General features: G+C 31.8%; 2 protein-coding genes across 2 annotated transcripts in view; both read left to right on the top strand.

Annotated features, from left to right (window-relative positions):
- The first annotated feature begins 2,998 nt into the window (after positions 1-2,998).
- Positions 2,999-11,115, top strand: LOC123695508 (putative inorganic phosphate cotransporter). The gene is made up of 8 exons (XM_045641380.1): positions 2,999-3,156; positions 6,723-6,937; positions 7,780-8,019; positions 8,223-8,432; positions 8,610-8,777; positions 8,873-9,089; positions 9,861-10,099; positions 10,871-11,115. The coding sequence occupies exons 1-8, from the start codon at positions 3,120-3,122 to the stop codon at positions 11,099-11,101; spliced, it is 1,557 nt and encodes a 518-aa protein (XP_045497336.1). The 5' UTR covers positions 2,999-3,119; the 3' UTR covers positions 11,102-11,115.
- A 3,272-nt stretch (positions 11,116-14,387) lies between these two features.
- LOC123695497 (putative inorganic phosphate cotransporter) overlaps positions 14,388-21,509 on the top strand; it is a 28,332-nt gene continuing 21,210 nt past the window's right edge. The window contains exon 1 of the mRNA XM_045641368.1: positions 14,388-14,523. The gene's annotated coding sequence lies outside the window, so the exon portion shown is untranslated. The remainder of the gene's footprint in view (positions 14,524-21,509) is intronic.

The following is a 21,509-nucleotide window of genomic DNA, read 5'->3' as shown; positions in this document are numbered from 1 at the left end:
TATAATGTATAATATACTATATAGTTAATTATTATAATATCACATTGTTTATATATTATAGTAAACACCACCTCCTTTTATGCTTTCTATGTTATTGATTTCGTGGTTCTAGTTACCTGGTGGAGATCATGGCTTTGTAGCCCTAAAGTTGCCTATTGGGCAACTTGTGTTCATTCCGTATTTTATAGGTATATTTTTTATTTTGGTGTGCATATTATGTATAACAATGAATTGATTAATTAATTCATCGTTCGATGGATAGCTCTTTTTGTTTTTTGAAAACAACAAGTCAACAAAAGTAAATTTTTTGAAGTAAAACTTCTTTATTGGGGTTGGAAAAAAATTTAGTATAACATTTTTTCGTTACGCGTGACATTTTTCCGTTACTCGCCATCTTTTTCTTATCCCTACCGAACGTGATTAAAGTAAACGTGATTATTAAAGTACGTATTTCTGTAAAGTTGCATATAGTAATTTTTTTTTTAAATAAGGTCACAAAGAAGCTTCACTTCTTACGTGTGTACACAAGTACACGCACACATTTTTTTAGATTAAATTGATAACGTAGTGTTCATTACTGAATGAAAATGAAAGGATTTTTTGTAAATATTACTTAAATTGAAGCTGTTTCATTAATTTATTCGTAGTAGAATATTTAAAAAAAAATGTCTAGTGAATAGTATGACTTTTCTCATCTAAATATGGCATAATATTAATTCGACTTATGCTTGATTTGCTTGAGTAGTTTTCCGCCTACGGTTATACGATTATACGGAAATGTAAGTATACAAAAAATAAACACAAAATCTCCGTTCACAAAAAAATAAAAAGAGTTCAAAATCAGTTCAGTAGTTTTCAAGAACATCGCTAACAATTCGGGAGACCTATGATAAAAGATGCATAAAAAATGTTATAACTACGATTTGTTTTACAAAGAAAACAAAATTCATATTAAATAATAAATTTTGTTAAATAAACATAGAAACTATCAAATAGCGGCAAATTGACGTATTTAAAAAAATATCTGCCGTGTCATGGGTTTACGTATTATTGATATCGCATGCCAAAACAATAAATATTTAGATCAATTCAGAAAAACCTATCTTTTATCCGCAGTGTTATCTCCTTCAGATAAAAGTATTTTACTTTAATCCACTTAATGTTTCAAAGTTGTTGAATATTGCAACTCGGATTAGGATAGTTGCAATGATATTATTAGACTTATTAGATATCAAATCAAAAGTATAGCGCCCGGCAAACTTCTTGTCCAAAAAGTAGTATGGTGGGGGAAGTTTGCGCATCAAATTTTAGTTCATTTTTGTATATCCTTGATTTTCGAGGAGACGCACGGTATCCATAATTATTTCTCATTTCTGGGATTTAATTTAGAGGAGATTAATTAAACTTTAATTCAGTAAAATAACAAAACTCCTCTACCATTTTTGAGCCACGAATATGTAGAAATTTAATGTATTTTTTATTAGTTAGGTAATATATATTTTGGATAAGAATCCTCCAGAAACAGCAAAAATAACGGCTAGAGCTTGGTTTTGCTCGAGCAAGCGCCTTAATAATAAGTTAAACTTGATCCAGAAACATTTTCTGTGCTTTCTTTTGAGAACTCAGCTCCTGAGCCGTATAAGTCAGTAATAAACTTTTGTTTACGTATCCAATTTAGAAATATATAAGTAGTTGATAATGAATTTTTCACTTGATCGGAATTGGCTTCCATATATTCCTTTATAGTTATTGAATTTAACACGATACTTCATATAAATATATTCGGAACAACCACTTAGCGATTTTCTCTAAATAGCTTTAAAAGCTCAATTTAACGGCTAAATTCGATCCTACTTAGTTTACCTACACACTTTTCTGTTAGGAGGAAGGAAGAAGATAACATCAGTAATAATTACTTCTCTATTCCACCACCATGTAGATAGGCATGACATTTTAAAAGTATTCAATTTCTGAAATAATATTTTAGTAACATACAGAAAAAAACATTGCAATTAAACACGTTTTATTATTCGCATAAATAACGTCTGCTATACGCCGTTTTCATTCTATAACGTAGTTTTAAATTCGTTATAATATCTTATTAACGTCAGTCTTAGTAGCGTTAATTGACTATTGCCTAACCTCGTTATGACGGTTTTCACTGAATTCTTCCATTTGAATTTGTATCTTGAAGTTATAGGCCGGGAGATACTGACACAAAATTTCAGGTCATTTGAAACAGGATGGCGGTTCTACAGGAGTCTTAGGACGCAATGAAAAAAAGAAAAATGATGGTCAGAATGCTGGTACCGGCGGACTAGTCACGTGGGCGTTAGTCGAACTCGTCGGATAAATAGCGAAAGTTAAACGATTTGTAACACTAAAATTTTAGAATTTACCGATAGCCCATAAAAAAGAAGTAGGCGGTAGAGTCATGCCATACTTTTCCGGTGTGACTTAAAGTCAATCAAATGCAAATGCAATCCTGGCGAGAGAATCCTACAAATCGTTTGGCGAGAAAAAAAAATTGCAGATTTTCGGCGGTATGGCGACCATTAGGAATCGTCTGAAAAGTATGGCATGGCGAATTTCGTAAATGGCTGCACGATGATGTTTACCTGTGCTAAAGTTAGCCTGGTACAAATGGTTGAATTGTTTTTTTTAATCAACGCATTCACGTCGGTATGGCGGACTGTAAGTCACACGGAAAAAGTATGGCATGACAATATTAATATTACAATATAATTTTTGTGTTACAAATCGTTTGACTTTCGCTATTTATCCGACGAGTTCGACTAACGCCCACGCGACTAGTCCGCCGGTACCAGCGTTCTCACCATCATTTTTCTTTTTGTCATTGCGTACCCCTGTAGAACCGCCATCCTGTTACAAATGACCCGAAATTTTGAGTCAGTGTCTCCCGGCCTATTATAATATTTATCTCAATTCAACTTGAGAGCAAAATTTATCAGATCCCCTGTCACATTGGCTTATAGACACGCACCTGATAATGTCATCTGTGCTACTTACTTCATAAAATTTTAGTACAGAAACAAATTGTTATTTTGTCACTGAAAGAAGATTATGAGAATTTAACGGTCGCTGGATTGGTATAAACAATGACGCTAACGGGATGGAGGCTTGTTATGAACAGAGGTAATTAACTTCATGTTTTATTGATAAATAATTGAACTTGTATCTTACGACAAACTGCTTTTAAACTTTCTGTTTATTATAATATCTCTCACTAGCTTTCCACCAGTATCATCGCCCGCATAGTTATAGAAAAGTCCCCCGCAGTTCTCGTTCCCATGAGATTTCCGGGTTAAAACCTATCCTATATGCTTCTACACGTCTCAAGCTATCTCTATACTCATCTTAATCGGTTCAGTGGTTGAGACGTGATGAAGAGACAGACTAAGACAGACAGATTACGTTACTTTCGCATTTACAATGTTAGTCAGATGAATTCATCTTATTAATTAATACACCTTTTATTAACGAACTTAGGACTAACAATAATCATAAATAATTATCCTTCTTAACCGACTTCAAGAAAAAGGAGGAGGTTATCAATTCGGCCGGTATATTTTTAAGATTCTCTTTGAATTAACATTGTTTGCTGTTGAAGTTTAAAGTAAAATTAAATATAATATATTATATATAATATCTATGTATAATATGATAAGTAGATAATCTCAAGGAAGATGATAAATTTGATTTGATTTTGAAATCTGTGTTATTTATAGATATTCTTAAGATGTGGTTAGATATGTAGTTATACCCACTTACTTGGAAAAAAATATATAAAAATATTATAAACAATATTTAATTTAAACTTAAATCTAAAAAAATTGTGTATATGGGTGATTATACAAAAATGGGGTAACTCAATGTCATCAGTCAATTTATACAAAGTCTTATTATATTTTATTCAAATAACAATCTATTTTAAAACAATAAAGCTACCTTTATTTGGTCACTAAATTTAACTTCTTTATTTAAAAAACAAATTGATAAAAAAACTAAATTAATACTCTTTGGCATGTCACAATTACGAAAACCAACAATCTAGTGACTATCTTATTAACATTAACATTGACTAGCTTTCCGCCCGCGTTTTCAAAGGAAAACCCGCATAGTTCCCGTTCCCGTGGGATTTCCAGGATAAAACCTTTCCTATGTGTTAATCCAAGTTACTCTCTACGTATATGCGTGCTAAATTTCATTGTAATCGGTTCAGTAGTCATTGCGTGAAAGAGTAACAAACACACACACACATCCTCACAAACTTTTGCATTTATAATATTATTTAAGGTATGAATTTTCGAAAATATTTTCCGGACGCCTACGTCATATTAAGATCTATCTACATTCTACATGCCCAATTTCAAGCAAATACATCCAAGGAATAAAAAGTTTCATACAAACTTCTATCACCTATTTTACCCCTTTAGGGGATGAATTTTCTAAAATCCTTTCTTAGGGGACGCCTACGTTATGACATCTACCTGCATGCCAAATTTCAGCCTGATACGTCCAGTGGTTTGGGCTGTGCGTTGATAGATCACTATATTAGTCACCTTTGAGTTTTATATTATGTATATTAAAAATATAGATTTCAGAAAACTTACTAATTCAGGACAATCTTTGATATACATAGTATTATAATATATACTATAACTTTCATAACGCAATGTTTTCCATTTTATTTAAAAAATAAAAATAAACTGTCATCGTTTTCATTGGGCAGTCCATTGTGTTTTGAAATTCTCGCTAAATATCGCCAAGTCGAGGTCAAATCCCTGTAAGTATTAATGTTGGTAATGAAGTTACTTGTGGACTGCACATTTTGACGGTCTTCATAACTGTACCAGCGCTTGGGTTGTGTTTGTCGTCTAAACTCGTGCTGCGCCAGTCAAAATTTCAGTCGTCGTTTTCTTGTTAATCTGATTTTTATTTTCATATAATATGTATACATGGTTAACTATGATTTTTAAAAATATAGTTTGTTGATATTAGAAATTAGGCAAAAAAGCATTAGTTGTGATTATAACCTCAAATTAAGTCCCATTTCATCAATCCGTTGGCATCAGTCCTTTGTTAGATATCGCGCCAGAGGACTGACGTGACCCCATAGTACTGATGATTCTTTGGTTTTTGAGAACTTTTATCCTGATTACTATTGGTATAAGCCTTAGGTATAAGCATTTCCATTTTATATTTCAATTTAAAATATCATGCTAAAAGAAACTGAATTTGACAAGAGAAGAAACATTTAAAAAAAGGCTTGCTTGGCTAGAGTTTAAAGTGACCCCATTAAATTAGTAGAATACATAGAAAAATAAAATTTCAATACTTAAGGAAAAAAGAGAAAGGACAAACACAAAATATATAAGACATGACCCGAGAGTAACGAATGACTACAAAAAATGGCAAAATTATTCAAGAAACTGCAGGCAAAGAAAAAAGCTATTGAAACCAACCACTAATCATTTTACATATTTAAAAAAATCTCATTTATTTCTAGTCTTTTAGTTAATTAATATAATTTTAAAAATTACATTACAAATGTCATTATAAAAATGTCAAAAGGCTCTTATGAAAACTCAGATGAGACTTTATTCTACTATGGTTTTTAATTTTATGATAGTTAGTACTTTTAAGATAAATATTGTTAGATTTTTAAGGCTCCGAGCCTTTTTAAGGAAAAAAACAACCCTTATAGGATCACTTTGTTGTCCGTCTGTCTGTTAAGACGTTTTTTTTGGAACGCGGAGGTATCGATCTGTAATTTATATTGAATACTCAAAGTTAAGAACCCTTTGAACCGTGAAAATATCAAACTTATAACCTAAAGCAATCAAAAGATACATCCGTTAATACTACAAATTTCCGCAAAATTTAACTTGTGAATGTTGAATTTTGCGGAAATTTGGGAATTGGGAATAAAAAAAAAACATACAAGATGCTTGCCGTGTATACTGAGTCTTAAAATTTGGTCAAAAGCAACGTATTATAACATAGATCAAGGAAAAATAGCTAAAAGTCTAATTACAAACATTATAAAAAATAGTTTTGTTAGGAGTCCAACTCGCAGTTGGCCGTTTTTTTTGTTTCTATTGTTTATGAATTACTTGAAATATTAAGTAAAACTAAGTCAAAGTAGTAAAAGTTAAGTTAGGGAGTAAGAACATTCATGTTGCTTTAATTGTCAGAAGGCTGAAAATTGAAGTACTATTTTTTCCCCAGTATCACATATTAATAATTATTATTATTTTTAAACGTAAGTAAGTGATTTTAAAACTTAAAAGATATGTGCCTCTATTAAAACTGAGAGATTTGCAGTAATTTTCATTAAATTTCTTTAAGAATATTACAAAATTGTGTGTTTTTATCAGTACCATGTTAGCCTCGTCAGTCCCCTGGAGACAAAAATTCAGAAAATTTGAAATATCTCACAATCTACTTAAAAAAGTGAATGGCCCGATTTGGAACAATATATTCATTAGATTAGCTATAATATACACCCTAATTTGTAATAATCTGATATAAAAAATATAGTAAACAAAATATCCTTAAAATTTACCCCATTTTTGTATCATCAGTTCATCACCCATATGTCAAATATCAAATCCACACAAATCAAAGACATGCGCGTGAAAAAGTTTCAGACCTACTAGCAAAACTTTTTGTAATAACATAAATGTGATTCTTTTCAGTATTATTCATACCGCAGCGATATGTACTCGGTGTTTTGGGACTCTTTGCGCTTGCAAATGCATTTACTATGCGCGTATGTTTGAGCATGACAATTACTCAGATGGTACTCCATACGGCACCAGCTGAACATATCATAGGCGAAACTTGCCCAGATGACGACGCTCTAGTCAACAGAACTTTATTGAGAAATATTTCCAGCATATTGCCGCCTGTGGTATGGAATTTGCTTTTATTTGGACATTCATTGAATTACGTCAACACTTACTGGTATTGTATAGATGATAATCAGATATAAGTAGGTGATAATGTCAAAAGCCTATCTTAACGATTGCATAATTCATCGCAAGTATTGTAGCATTTGTTTGTCTTGCTAAATCCGCACATGCCATAGTAATTGAAAAATGCAAACAAGACATTATTATCTTTATGAGTGGGTTTTAATGATTTATACCATTCACATACACCATTAATTACTTCAGTAGTCGCAAAATAACATCCTGTATATTGTCTTAAGTCAGTTTAATCACATAAGTAGGAACACTTGTGAGGCTAAAATTGATCAGCGTTTGTTTATTTAAATGGAAAATATGATGCAATTACCGTATTTATGAATAATAATGAACTTTAAAACTTTATTATTATATTGGTATTGTTAAGCGTTTTATAGCGAATACCTTGAATTATGTTGTTTGTAGAGTTAAACCTCAGATACAATTATTTTTATTTATCGTAAGATAAATACGAAAAAAAAAAATCAACTTCGTTTTAAAATGTCATAAAAAAATGTTATTGTAAATATCGTTTCAATTGATTTATAGCCCAATGGGACCGGAAAGAAAAAAAGACGAAGATTTATGCTTATTTTTACCATGGCAGTAACCTCAGAGTTTGACCCAATTCTTCAATTATTAAAGTATAAATCAATTAAAGCAAGCAAAAATATTGCTTACAAAATATTATTACGACTCCAATTTTACATTACAAGCTCAATTACGAAAATGAACCTTATAGTTACTTATGATAGGGTTCTTAATGCGCTTAATATTAATTTTGAAGGGTCGGCAGCGTTATGATTGGGACGAAAAAACACAAGGGTTTCTTTTGAGCGCTTTCTATTATGGCTATGTTATAACTCATTTACCTGGAGGTCGACTGGCAGAGAAATTTGGTGGCAAATGGACTATTGGTATCAGTCTTTTGATTACTTCGGTTGCTACTGCCGCTACTCCTTGGGCAGTAAGCTTGGGAGGAGCTGTAGGACTCTTCATCATACGAGTTATAGAAGGGGCTGGTGAAGTAAGTGTATCATGTTTTACACCGTATTACATTTAGAGGTCGTTTTACAAGAATGGGAACTAGGAGAAACAATATAAATAATACAAATTAAAATTCATTTGTCTGAAATTTCATCTAATTAGTTATACAAAATATATTGGCTTATTATATAATTTTTAAGCTGCTTTATATACCACTGGTTAATATCAAAAATATTTACTTAGGGTCCTGTTACACCCGGTTTTGTACTCTTATTGGCAAGATGGGTACCTCCTGCAGAAAGATCACGATTTGGTGCTATGATCTTCGGTGGGGCTCAAATTGGCAATATCATGGGCCCATACCTGTCTGGTATACTGCTGGCTGATGGCGGCGATTGGGAAAACGTTTTCTACTTATTTGGAAGCCTCGGTATTATATGGTTCATATTTTGGGTAAGAAAAGTTAATTAGAGCCTGTAATTTTATTTAAATAGTAGGTGTTAAGAAACAAATACAAAATAATTTTACTGATGTTGAATATCATTTGTGAAACTCGTCATTTATATGAAATACCTACTATATTCCAATTTTCTTTAAATTCGAATTTATTTTCAATTGGATTTATTTTAGGTGTTTCTTTGTTACAATACTCCCAATTCGCATCCTTTTATATCGGATGAAGAGCGCAAATATTTGAACGAAAACATTGTAGCATCCGGACTCCACAAGAAATTGGACCCCGTTCCTTTCAGAGCTTTGTTTAGTTCTCCTCCTGTTTGGGCCCTCGTTTTAGCGGCTGTAAGTATTAAATGTATATCAAATTAGGTGTTTTATATTTAAATATAAATATTTGTAAGAAAATATTGATATAGGTATTTTCATAACGTTTTTAGGTAGGTCATGACTGGGGCTACTTCACAATGATAACAGATCTGCCGAAGTATTTCTCTGAGGTTCTTAAATTTAACATAAAAGACACAGGATTAATGTCAGCACTTCCATATATCGCTATGTACGTTTTCTCATTTGTGTTTGCCTCATTTTGCGACGTCTGCATCCGAAAGAAATGGCACAGTATAACAACAGGAAGGAAAATATATACCACACTTTGTAAGTACATTTTAATCGGTTTAACTTTTCACGAATAAGATATTGACACCATGACACAATTTGATAAAGCGCTTTACAATATTTACTAATATGATATCTCAACTTGTTAATATAAACAGTGAAAATGACAGTTTTCCTGTTTCATTGAATACTTGACCTACATTTGGAATTATGGTTTAAATTCATTGAAGGTCGGGGTTGGCCGACGCAGACAAATTTCGTTTTATCTGCAGCTAAAAATGTATACAATTGGCACGAGCGCATACTCAATGATACTCTTGTTACGTGACGTATTTTTTTTATAAAAATACAATAATCATTTTCTGGTCCAAGTTTTGGACGTTTTGTCGTAGTAGGTAATTAGCAGTTTTACACTTCTGCTAATAACACTTTATAGTACACATGATATTGTAAACATGATAATATGTATACACCAAATATCTATAGAGCAATATCAATCTCAATTATTCTCAGTCCGTCATAGTCCGGTAAAACGGAATATCTCCACAGGAGACATGAATCAGAAAATAAACAGCTTAAACTATCTCAACCATAAGGATACATCAACACAGACATACATTAACAACCCGCGTGTCTGAGTTTGAATTTATATTGACAAATATTAACATTTACATTACAGTTTATGAGAGTATTACTTAATAAATATTTTTTTCTCTCATCGTAGTCTTTATTGCTATTCAACATGTTTTCTCAAGATACCTAATCTCCAAATATGTTGTTAGTTAGTTGAAGGAAAACCATTTTTTACAGCGTCAACCTTTCCGGCTCTATTTATTATTCTGGCCTCGTATTCTGGATGTAACCGTCTGGAAGCTGTGGCCTTCTTCGTGGTGTCGATGGCATGCATGGCAGGTTTCTATAGTAGTGTGAAGATAAATGCAATGGACATAGCCCCGAATTATGCGGGCACTTGCTCAGCTATGGTGAATGGTTTGGCCGCTGTGTCTGGCATCTTTACTCCGTATTTGATCGGATTATTAACTCCGGATGTAAGTTGCAAAGCTTGTTCGACAATACAATTAGAAAGATGGTCTTGTTCATGAATCGCAAACATTAAAATGTTTTGATGATTGAATTACAATGTTTGCGATTTATATAAAAAATAATTTTAGAGGCTCATTTTAAACGCTGATTAATACTCCTTATTGCATCCTCTCATGGCACAAACTACAGACTATTGTTTATTTAAGGTAGAGGAAAAACTTCGCAATAAGTTTAGTTAGGCATGGTGTCATGGTTGCGATTAATATATTTTTCGGTCAAACGTGAAAATTAACCAAGCGTTTTACTGCTTCCTGCAATGTGTTTTTTACCACTGTTGACGTAAACCCGTTCTTTTTTGTTTCCTTATTAGTATTTGAATGTAAAAAGTACACTATCGTCCTTTTAGTATCTAATACGATTTTCATAAAAAAAAAAAAACAAAAATCTTTATTGTTCGGGTTAGCAAACAGATCACTACTTTGACAAGAAAACAACTGAACCATAAGTAAAGTAACAAAGGTGCAATTTTCCTCGTTGGGAAACTAAGATAACTAGGTATAACAATTTACTTGAAAATATAAACACTTCCAAAATTTTACAATTATCTTATATCAATAATTAAAATATGTGCTTAAAATACTTGATAAAAAGTAGAGATCATTATGATTAAAACGTTCATTCAAGTCAAGCCAAATTAATTTTCTGACTCTCTTTTTGTACCGTAACTTTAAGATAACTAGTTATCATCCATATCTTACAATTATGATCGTTTTCAGCAAACAATTGGTCAATGGAGGATTGCCTTTTGGACGGTATTTGCAGTCATGGTGGGGACGAACATTATATACCTGATCTGGGGATCTGGTGACCAGCAATGGTGGGATGACGTTGATAAATACGGGTATCCTCCAGGCTGGAAACATGGTCCATTTAAGAAGAGGCAAGAAGATACTGAGAAGAAGGTCGTCCACCCTAAACACGATCACTCACCTGTAGCTGATGATTAAATGAATTGTTAAAATGGAGGTGTATTGAATTCGCCTGCTACCTATATAATTCATGATATTAATGCAGTAATAAGGGCTACCGCACGCGGGCCACCAGCCATCGGTCACAAAACGCCGCCACCGGCACATTTCCTGCACTTTTCACACATTTTATATGGACTCGCCGCTACACGCGACACGCTTCTAGCTTCTCGTGTCGGCGTTTGTGGCTGTGGTGTGTGGATGTGTGACTAAATTAAATGTAGTCAATCATATGTTTATTGAGTAGTATGTAATACATGGAATTAATACAATGATACAAAAAATAGACTAGACTAAAATATACATAGAGGATACGTAAATGTAATTTTCGTAATTTCACATTGATCAGTACCTACATTTAAAAGTTGACGAATTGATAACTCCTGATACAATAATATGAGAAATTACCAAACGATTTAGAATATACCCGTCCGACTAGGGCCCTTCCGGCCTCCTCCACTCAAGCGACAGCCCAAACCGAGGTTCGAGATCCCCGTCAAGGGGGGACGCCCTTGCGCATGTCGCTACCGGGGTGAACCTTCAGTTCACCCACGCGTCCGCATTAAAATGTAGAAGCCCTTCTGGCTAACAGTGAGAAACACCACACAAAAAAATAAGACATAGAATATAATATTATCGTTAGGGTTAGGGGTTAGTAATATTTATATTAGGTACTTCATTACCATTATATAAAACTAGCTTTTCGCCCGCGGCTTCGCTCGCATTTTCAAAGAAAATCCCGCATAGTTCCCGTTCCCGTGGTTTCCCGGGATAAAACATATCCTATGTTTTAATCTAAGTTACCATCTATATGTGGGCTAAATTTCATAGTAGGTAATCAGTTCAGTAGTATTTGCGTAAAAGAGTAACAAACATACACATGCACATCCATCCTCAAAAACTTTCGCATTTATAATATTATTAGTAGGATGTATGTCGGGTAAGCTATTCACTATATTTCGTCTTTAGACCTCACGTAGCCCATTTAAATACTATAAATAAAAAATGTGAATATTATTTTTTTGTAGGCGTAATAAATTGATCAAATACATTTGATTTTACGATGAAGACGCTCATTGCTCTTTTTTTAAAGCAGGCGTCTTATAAAACCTATGCTTAGTAAATTCTGGATCCAACAAAGTCTAGTAAAAACTAGTTCTATGTATTGAAAATGCCTTGTAACGGAAAAAGGGTTTTAAAGTTAACTTGTACGTGGATTATTGCAGATAAGATAAACTAAATCAAATATATTATAGTACCTACGTTTTGCTATCGGAAATTGATTTGATTTCTATCTCAATCTCGTTACATAAAGTTGTGCTAGTAGCTAGTGAGATCTAAATCATAACTGTCCTTCGATTATATTGATGTTTGGATGTAACTTGTAATACCTTTTCTTTATCTATACGGCTTGAGCAAATAAATACTACTTAGGTACCTATGCTTATTTTTTTATGTTCCAACATATTATATTAAGACGATAATTATTTGATTAAAATTAACCTGAAATTTTATTCTTTATTCAGAAATGAAACGAAAATCCTTTATTGAGCAGATGAAAAACAAAAGGCGGCTAGGTAGCGATTTCTACCAGGCTAACCTTAAGATAGTGGAAAACCGAAATTCTTTAAGTCTCTTTCCTTTTTTAAATTCTAGTGACATTCCACATTAATATATATTTTATTAAACATTTATATTTCCTACTTATTCCCACTTATGTTAAGATAAAATTAACTGTAAATATCGACTCGGAACTTAGCGTAATATGCGCTATAATAGATGCAAAACCAAAACGACAGGAATAAAAAGACACCGAATACCTACATTGTGATATAATTATTATTTATTATGCTACTCTACCTAGTAACTAAATGGTTACAATTATAATTATTGCTTACCTACTATGATTATAATGGTTACTTCTACTGGAAATTAAAACGACATTTTGTCATTTATTCTTCTTCATCATCACTACATAATTATGTTCCTATGTCCCTTTGTATGCTTAAATCTTGAAAACTACGCAACCGATTTTGTTGCGGTTTTTTTTATTAGATAGAGTGATTCAAGAGGAAGGTTTTAGTATATAATTTATTAGGTTTTAGTCAAAGCGGGCAAAGCCGCGGGCGGAAAGCCAGTAATAACAATAACAATAATTATTATAATCATAATTATTCTGGGAATGGAAGTATTTGATTTTCAAACTAGGGTAATTCTTATAGTACCGCAATAAGATTAGATGTGATTTGAAATAATATTATTTCTTGTGAGTTATTGAAAAGTTCATTGTACTTATGAAAACGTTTACCTATTGTTTGAATAAAATATTATGTATAATATTATGGATTTTAAGTGTAACTAATCTCTTTTTACGGCGTTATGAATATAATATAATAGTATAATGTTGACACGTTGTTTTAATATACGTAGTTATCATAATATACATCTCAGAGGTATACGATATACATATTCTACCTACAATTTACCTACTTTGGGATATTATTTGATAATATTATACGTGATCTTATTATATGTTTATGTACTAAAATCGTTAGAAATTATGTGTCATTTGTCCCTTGTGAAAATAATATGTAGATGAGTGATAAAGCAAAATTAATATGAGCAACGTTAAACGCATGCAAAATTGGCTGTACTTTAAATTTAATAAAGTTTTATGATGTATAATTTTGGATATCAGAATACCGTATTCAGCAGATTCCGCTGTAATGCGGGTGTTCAAAGTTAATTTAATTCAAGGATTTGCCTTTGTAGTTAAAAGTCAGCTTAAAGTTGAAAATTAAAGGTTTCGGATGCACACATGACACATGTATGTATCCTCGCTTGAAAAAATGTATCTTTGCATCAATGTCATATAAACAAAAAAAACGATGTAATTATATTTTAAAATACCTACTTAACTACCACTAACAGTTTTTTTAAGTGTTAACCTCTGATAAATACCTATTAAGCTCAAATAACAAAATATCTCGATCTGAATACAAGGGAGATGTAGAGTTAAGGGACATGAGATTATAGCGTTCAAACAAACAAACTCTACAGATTTATATGATTAGTATACATACAGATTATTTACTGATAAGCTCTGATATTTAACATCCATTTTCTTTAGTGGAAAATTCACGGAAAAATAATCCCTATTTATCGAAGCAATAAAAACTTCATTACCAATTCTAAATAAATGCATGAGTGTGAATTAAGTACATAATTGCTTTAATAGCATCGTCCATTCATCTTATAACATTCGCGGAGTACACGTTGAATGTCCGTGATGACAGATTCTGTACTGAGAGCGTTTCTTAGAATATGCGCAGGAGTCGAACTGCGCAAACGTTCCGACGGTTTAGTGACATTTGGTGCACGGATGTACGAAATATTGCATAGTGAGTAGATTTTGATCATATTTTTGTGTGAGAAGTTGTGTTTGAAAAGTATAGTTCATTTGATAATAGGTTTTATAAGTTGATGTTTATGTTATATTAAATAAATGCCATACTTAATTATATGTATACTAAGTTAACATAATATTAATTAGATCAATATAAACACAGATATATTTTTTCATTGGTGTCTCTATGATATTAGTTTACAGTACACCAAGAACTAATTTTTATAGAAAAGGAAAGAATAACTATTATTTAAAATAAAAAATACTTTTAAATGGCTTTTCTTATCTCATAAATAGACTTATTTAACCAGGTGCGACGTGAAATTATATTTATTTTAATGATTATATATTTTCTTAAAATTTATGTTTTTCACGTTATGAATTATTTGATAAACTACTTCAAGGAATTTATCAGATACTAGCGGTCCACCCCGGCTTCGCCCGTGGTACATATTTCGCAATAAAAGGTAGCCTATGTTCTTTCTCAGGGTCTAAAGATTGTCTGTGCCAAATTTCATCAAAATCGGTCCAGTAGTTTATGCGTGAAAACCATACATACATACATACATACATACATAATTACAAACCTTTCCTCTTTATAATATTAGTATAGATTATAAAGGCTATTGTATAATATTTCTGTAGGTCTCGATCATTATTATAGCAGACGTTATTTGAGTGTTGAAAACATTTTTGCTCTCGTAATAAATATTGTAATTATGTAAGTAATACTTTAAAACAATAGTATTTAAATAATGCCTATCTACGTTTAATAACATTCTTTGCATGCATATTTACATGGGTTGAACTCTTTGATAAAGTGCTATAAAATTAGTATGTTTTGAATTATAAGTGTGTACGCGAATGTTTGCTAAATAATATTTTGTTTAAAAGAGCATAATGTGATTTATTTTTTACGTTTTTTTTTTGCGTACTTATAATATAGATATTATTATACTAGCTGTCCCGGCAAATGTTGTTCTGCCTTACTCTAATCACTAATAGGGGTATGAATAATTAAAATAAATATTGACCGATTCTCAGACTTACGATATGCACGGAAAATTTCATGAGAATCGGTCCAGCCGTTTTGGAGGAGTATGGTAATTGGTAACTAACATTGTGCCACGGAAATTTCATATATAAGATTACCTTTACATAACATAATTGAACAATTATTATGTCATATTGCATTCATCCGTTTCGATAGATAATAAGAGATAATATTATAATTTTGTACAAAAAAAAAAATTATATATATTTATTCGTTTCTTGAAAACTTTCTGCGATTGTTTATAGTAGATATTATGTCAGTTAGGAAACATACCTCATTGTTTACAGTATGATAGTTAACAAACATACCTATTAAAGTAAAAGTACTACCTGTGGTGCTACCTAATTTCGCTTTAAAGGGAAAATTGCGGGTTTATCTAAAGAAAAACATTGCGGTTAATCACCTGAAACTTGTTTTGTTGAGGAAAAAAATGAAAAGCCTTTTACTCATTGTTATATTATATCAAAGGAATAAAGTAGAAGATATATTATTTTCTAAGATCTAGCATAGTGTTGTAATAGGTAAAAATACTTATTTAATCATAATAATGTACTGAATTATATTACCCACTTTATGCGTTTTGCGAATTTAGGTTATACAGGATGTCCCACTATCGGTATACTATACCTAAGCCCGAAGGGATTTGTAGTTTTCAATGTTTTCTTCTCTAATACGGTCTACAAAATATATTATACCGCTTCGCTAATGTGAGCATTTCGTTTATGAAAACATAATTTTAAAAGATAGCTCACGTGCTGGTGGAAAAGTTAGGCGGGTTGCTTGTTAGGGGTGTACACAAAGAGTTCTAAGAATTCATCTATTTGAAAAAAAAATGCGTCTGGAATTTTTTAAGTTTTTTTTACGTACTCAGCGTATGCAAATCTATAACCTCCTCCAGCTTAGTATACCAACGGTTGGACACCCTGTAGATACCTATGTACGATAGGGCAGATATCATCCGAGCTAGTTGTATAAAACTGAGTTTTACATAATACTTTCGACCATCCTTTCTATAGTAATATTATTATTCCGAATGTGTGTTTGCTTGAAAAATAAAATACTTAATATCTTGTCTTTATGTTCAGGAGCACAATCTTTTATAGGAGCTTTGTTTGTGTTATACCTAGATTAAGAAATACATTTCGATTATAAAGACATTGGTCTCGGACTGACTTCGTGCCCGTGACCTGTAACTCTCGCATGAAAGTTTAAAACATCGAAATTTATTAAAGAATGTATGAAACGTATTTTGTATCTGTGCATTCAATAAAATAATTAATAAATAGTTTAAAAAAATCTAAAATGGAACACGCTAAAACTCATGAAATAATGGTGTTTTTACGGATCCTTGACAAGTGTATAAAGTTTGAATTAGATCTGATAGAAAATGGGACAAAATCGAGTCGTCGGTTATAATACATATATACAAACAAGTCAGGTTATATACAAATATACAGGTGAAGTTAATAAAAGCGTGTAAAAAGCGTAAGAATTAGATCTATTTATCTATTTTATCTTCCTGGGGTCACATAATATGTTCACAAATCACATCTTTTTGACAAATCAATTATTCATTCGTTCTAGTAGCGCCTTCTACGCCTGTCACACTAAGGCTTATTTATTAGTCTAAAACCCAAAACTTCTCGGTTATTCATACAAAATTATTACAGTAGAATTTCAATTTATTTATGTGTCATATTATAGATAGTTCTATAGGCTATAGCGATAAAAATTAACATAATATTATGTGTTTCTCTAGCTTCTTAACTATCTCCAGAAAAAGTCAATCACTCAGTTGCGACGTGAAAGAAAGACAACAGACACTTTGGCATTTATTAGAGCCAGCGCGCACGAGCAACTTTGTCTCCGCAACTATTTTGTCTCTCCCACCCATGGGCTAGTATGAAAGTGCACGCACGTAGCGACGCAACTCCCCATACAATTGATGGGAGAGACAAAATAGTTGCGGAGACAAAGTTGCTCGTGCGCGCTGGCACTTATATTACCTACGTTATAGTATATTATTATTAGAATTACATAATTAATGATTATTCCATGAAAATAACTATAATAATCTCACATAAGTAACTGCTAATAAATGAACATAAACGTCGTGTTAAAGCAATAATTAACATTTTAATAAAAACATAAAGTTACCTACAGCGAAGCTGTTATGCTGATTAAATGTTTGGTCACGACTTTACATCTCTGTTCTATGTAAAAGCACCTTTAATATTTAACTATGTTGTTAAATATGTTTGTGTGGTTTGTATAGACTGAACGAAATTAAACGGAACTCGAAGTTGTACAGACTAGACTGTTTCGAACTTTGGACAGAAATAATTAACAGAGTCGAGTAGTGTTCATATGAAATTGTTTAGTTAGTATATTAAATTTGTATGTTCTACTGAAGGAATTTATTTAATACATATTATAATTTTTAAATTAGATAAATTTAATGTAATTGTTATAACTAAATGGTTCTCGTATCATAGCTGGATCCTTATAAAACGAAATATACTCGTATATAGGGAAAATATTATTAATTAAACAGAAAAAAAAATCATAAAAATGAAAATGCTCTACAAATAAATAAACTTTACACGTAAATTCAACATGATATAGGTAGGTTTATTCACCTGCATTGATAGGAATAAAAAGAAAATATTGGATCGGAAAAATCGTTAGAAAACATCGCACAAAGGAATTTATAACACCATTCACTTCTCGGCAACTTGCAATTTTCTCGAAGAGAAATATTTACGTATTAGAATAATGATTAGAATAAGAATGGTTTAACGTTTATAGTTTGCGCATTAATATTTCATAATAGTTTCCTTATTTTAAACTTAAGAGGGAACAATAAAACACAATAGATACTTATTTTAATTTATTTTATATCGTGTCTCATTGAAATTCTAATGACGAAGTTCGGAAGTCTAACCGTCGGGAATTTGACCTTTATGGTAAAGAAAAGTACGAGGAAAATGCGCTACATCTACAATCTACATGACACATTTTATTACCGACTGTATTCACCTATACTAATATTATAAAGCTGAAGAGTTTGTTTGTTTGAACGCACTAATCTCGGGAACTACTGGTCCGATTTGAAAAATTATTTCGGTGTTAGATAGCCCATTTATCGAGGAAGGCTATAATATATCATCACGCTAAGAGCAATGCGGGTGAAACCGCGGGGAACAGCTAGTTAGTGATAAAACTTGCATAGGTGAATTCGAATTCATTATTTTACATACCTATCTTTTAATTTTTTTATTTGGTTCTAATTTCCGTTGACTAATTTTTACACGAAATTTTGTATTTTTTTATTCATAATTCATAATTATTTATTTACATTAAACATGGTATTTTTAGACGATACATTTTTACATAAAGTAGGTACAACATGTTTAGCCGTTGTTATCAAGAAAGTTACCAGTAGCTCACAAAAAGCTTAACAAATTCTGACGATTTAAGGTTAGATTTGTATTTATGGTTAGAGTGGATAATTACTTTCAAAATGTTGAAAATCTTACTGAATTTTTTGGTCTGAGCCGAGGCGAGCAAATTCAGATTTTATTTCAAGGTGGGCACCTTGAGAATAAAATCTGAATTTCATTTGGTTTTGGTTACCATTGAAAGCTTTTAAATTTTTAAAGTGAAACTTTTATTACATCGTCTCAAACTTTTTGGTCTGTGTAGCGCATGTCGCGTGACGCACGATACGTACGATAATTATCGCACAAATACGATAATTTTTAGTTAAATGTCTATAGTGTGAAAAAAAGTTTCACTTTTACCGTGGTTTCATAAAACCACACAACATTTTTTTAAAACTTATACTACGAAAAATGGTTATCGAAGCTATCAATAGAAATATCAGTTTTCGGAAGTCCACACAATGGAAACAGGATATAAATAAATGAGAAATATTTTCAATACATATTCGTGTTTATAGTTTACACGGTTAATGGAATTGCTAAATTGAATACAGTACAAGTGCTATAAAAACAATTAAATTACTATCGAGTAGTACTTAGAGGTGTTAATTGGGTCAATGGGGCTTAGTACGGATAAACAATAATATTTATACGCAATAGTTGAGGTTTTCTTCTAAATGCACATGATTGTCAACTAAATGCTTGGCATCCGGTGTTTTTGGAGGAATGTTATGGATGTCTTATTTTTTAAACGTTGTTGTGTCGTAATAATAAATCGAACTATTGTGAACGTAGAAAATAACTCATTTACTCGCACAGACAGCACTGAAAACGCTAGGTTCGAATATACTACACGAAATTGAACAATTTATTCTGCGAATTCTATACATAAATGTATTTTAAAGCCAATTTCACGGGTTCGACGTCGTTAAAAGTATTATAGAAGAATGTCGTCTGTTAAATAATCATAAAACGCACGTGTATGCTATAATGAGTAGCAAATAAAACAATGGATGGAGGCGTTAACAGTTTGAAATCGTGTTTCAGCGTATAATATCTATAAACTTGTATAGATTTATAATATCTGTGTACTCACAATTATTACGCACGTGACGAGATGAAAAGGCAATTCCTAGTAAGACCTCAAAATTTACTTATTTTAGTTGTATTAAATAACTCCAAATTTATGATTACAATTATGTTACCAAGGAGGTAGAGTTGGTAGGAAATTCATCAGTAATACCTCTATATCTATAAAAGAGATATCTATATCTCAAAGCTGAAGAGTTTGTTTGTTTGTGTGTTTGAACGCGCTAATCTCGGGAACTACTGGTCCGATTTGAAAAATTCTTTCGTTGTTAGAAAGTTCATTTATCGAGGAAGGCTATAGGCTATATATCATCACGCTAAGACCAACAGGAGCTGAGCCCCGCGGTTTCACCCGCGTGTCTAGTTTTCTAATATAAGTAGTTTTCTATATAAGTCTAGTTTTTAATATAATTCCTGTGCTTCCAATTTGAAATTAAGAAATGATTTAAAACGCGATTTATTACGTACCTAATTTGAAATTTGTAAAATATAAACCGATAAAACTAACTAACAAGCTTTTCGCCCGCGGCTTTGCCCACTTTGTCTAAAACCTAATAAATTTTAATATAAAATAATTAAACGTTCATCTTGAATCACTCTATCTATTTAAAAAAAACGAACGAATCAAAATCACTTGCGTTGTTTTAAAGATTTAAGCATACATAGGACATAACGACACGGGGACAGAGAAAGCAACTTTGTTTTATACTATGTAGTGATATAGCAAGTTTTGGTCTTGTCTCGATTCTCTAATAATTAATACTGAAATTAAATGCAAATAGAGTATACACTTATTGCAAATTCTAACGTTAAACCCATTATAAAATAGTAAGTACCAATAAAATTTCACAGTTAAATTAGCCATTAACGATAACTGTACTTGTGCAATACCATTTACAAATTGCGTTATGACCTTGATGCTTGAACCAAACCCTGAGTATTATACAATCTAAACAATAATTAGTATATAATATAATTGTAGGAAAGTCAAAACTGTACATTGAATATTTATTTATAAGAATACTTGAGCCTTGGGCCTAGTGATCTACAATAGAAACCGAAGCCAAAAATACAGTTTTTAGAATTTTTGTCTGTTTGTTTGTATGTATATCCAGGCTAATCTCAAAAAATACTGCATGGATTTGGACCTGGAAGGATAGGGTTTATCCCGGAAATCCCACGGGAACGGGAACTATGCGGGTTTTTCTTTGACTACGCGGGCGAAGCCGCTGGCGAAAAGTTAGTCGACAATAAACTATAAACGTCTTTGTGAGCTGTTTATACTGTATTCATACTTTCAATGGGATAATTTATAATTTGTATAGTACAATAGTTCATTTCTCACGGCTAAATTCGTAAGCAGCCATGGTTCTTTTGGCAGTATATTAAAATGAT

The sequence above is a fragment of the Colias croceus genome, chromosome 11 (genome assembly GCF_905220415.1).
Source record: "Colias croceus chromosome 11, ilColCroc2.1".
NCBI lineage: Eukaryota > Metazoa > Arthropoda > Insecta > Lepidoptera > Pieridae > Colias > Colias croceus.
The sequence above is the reverse complement of the archived record's forward strand: the minus strand, read 5'-3'. Positions and strand labels throughout refer to the sequence as shown.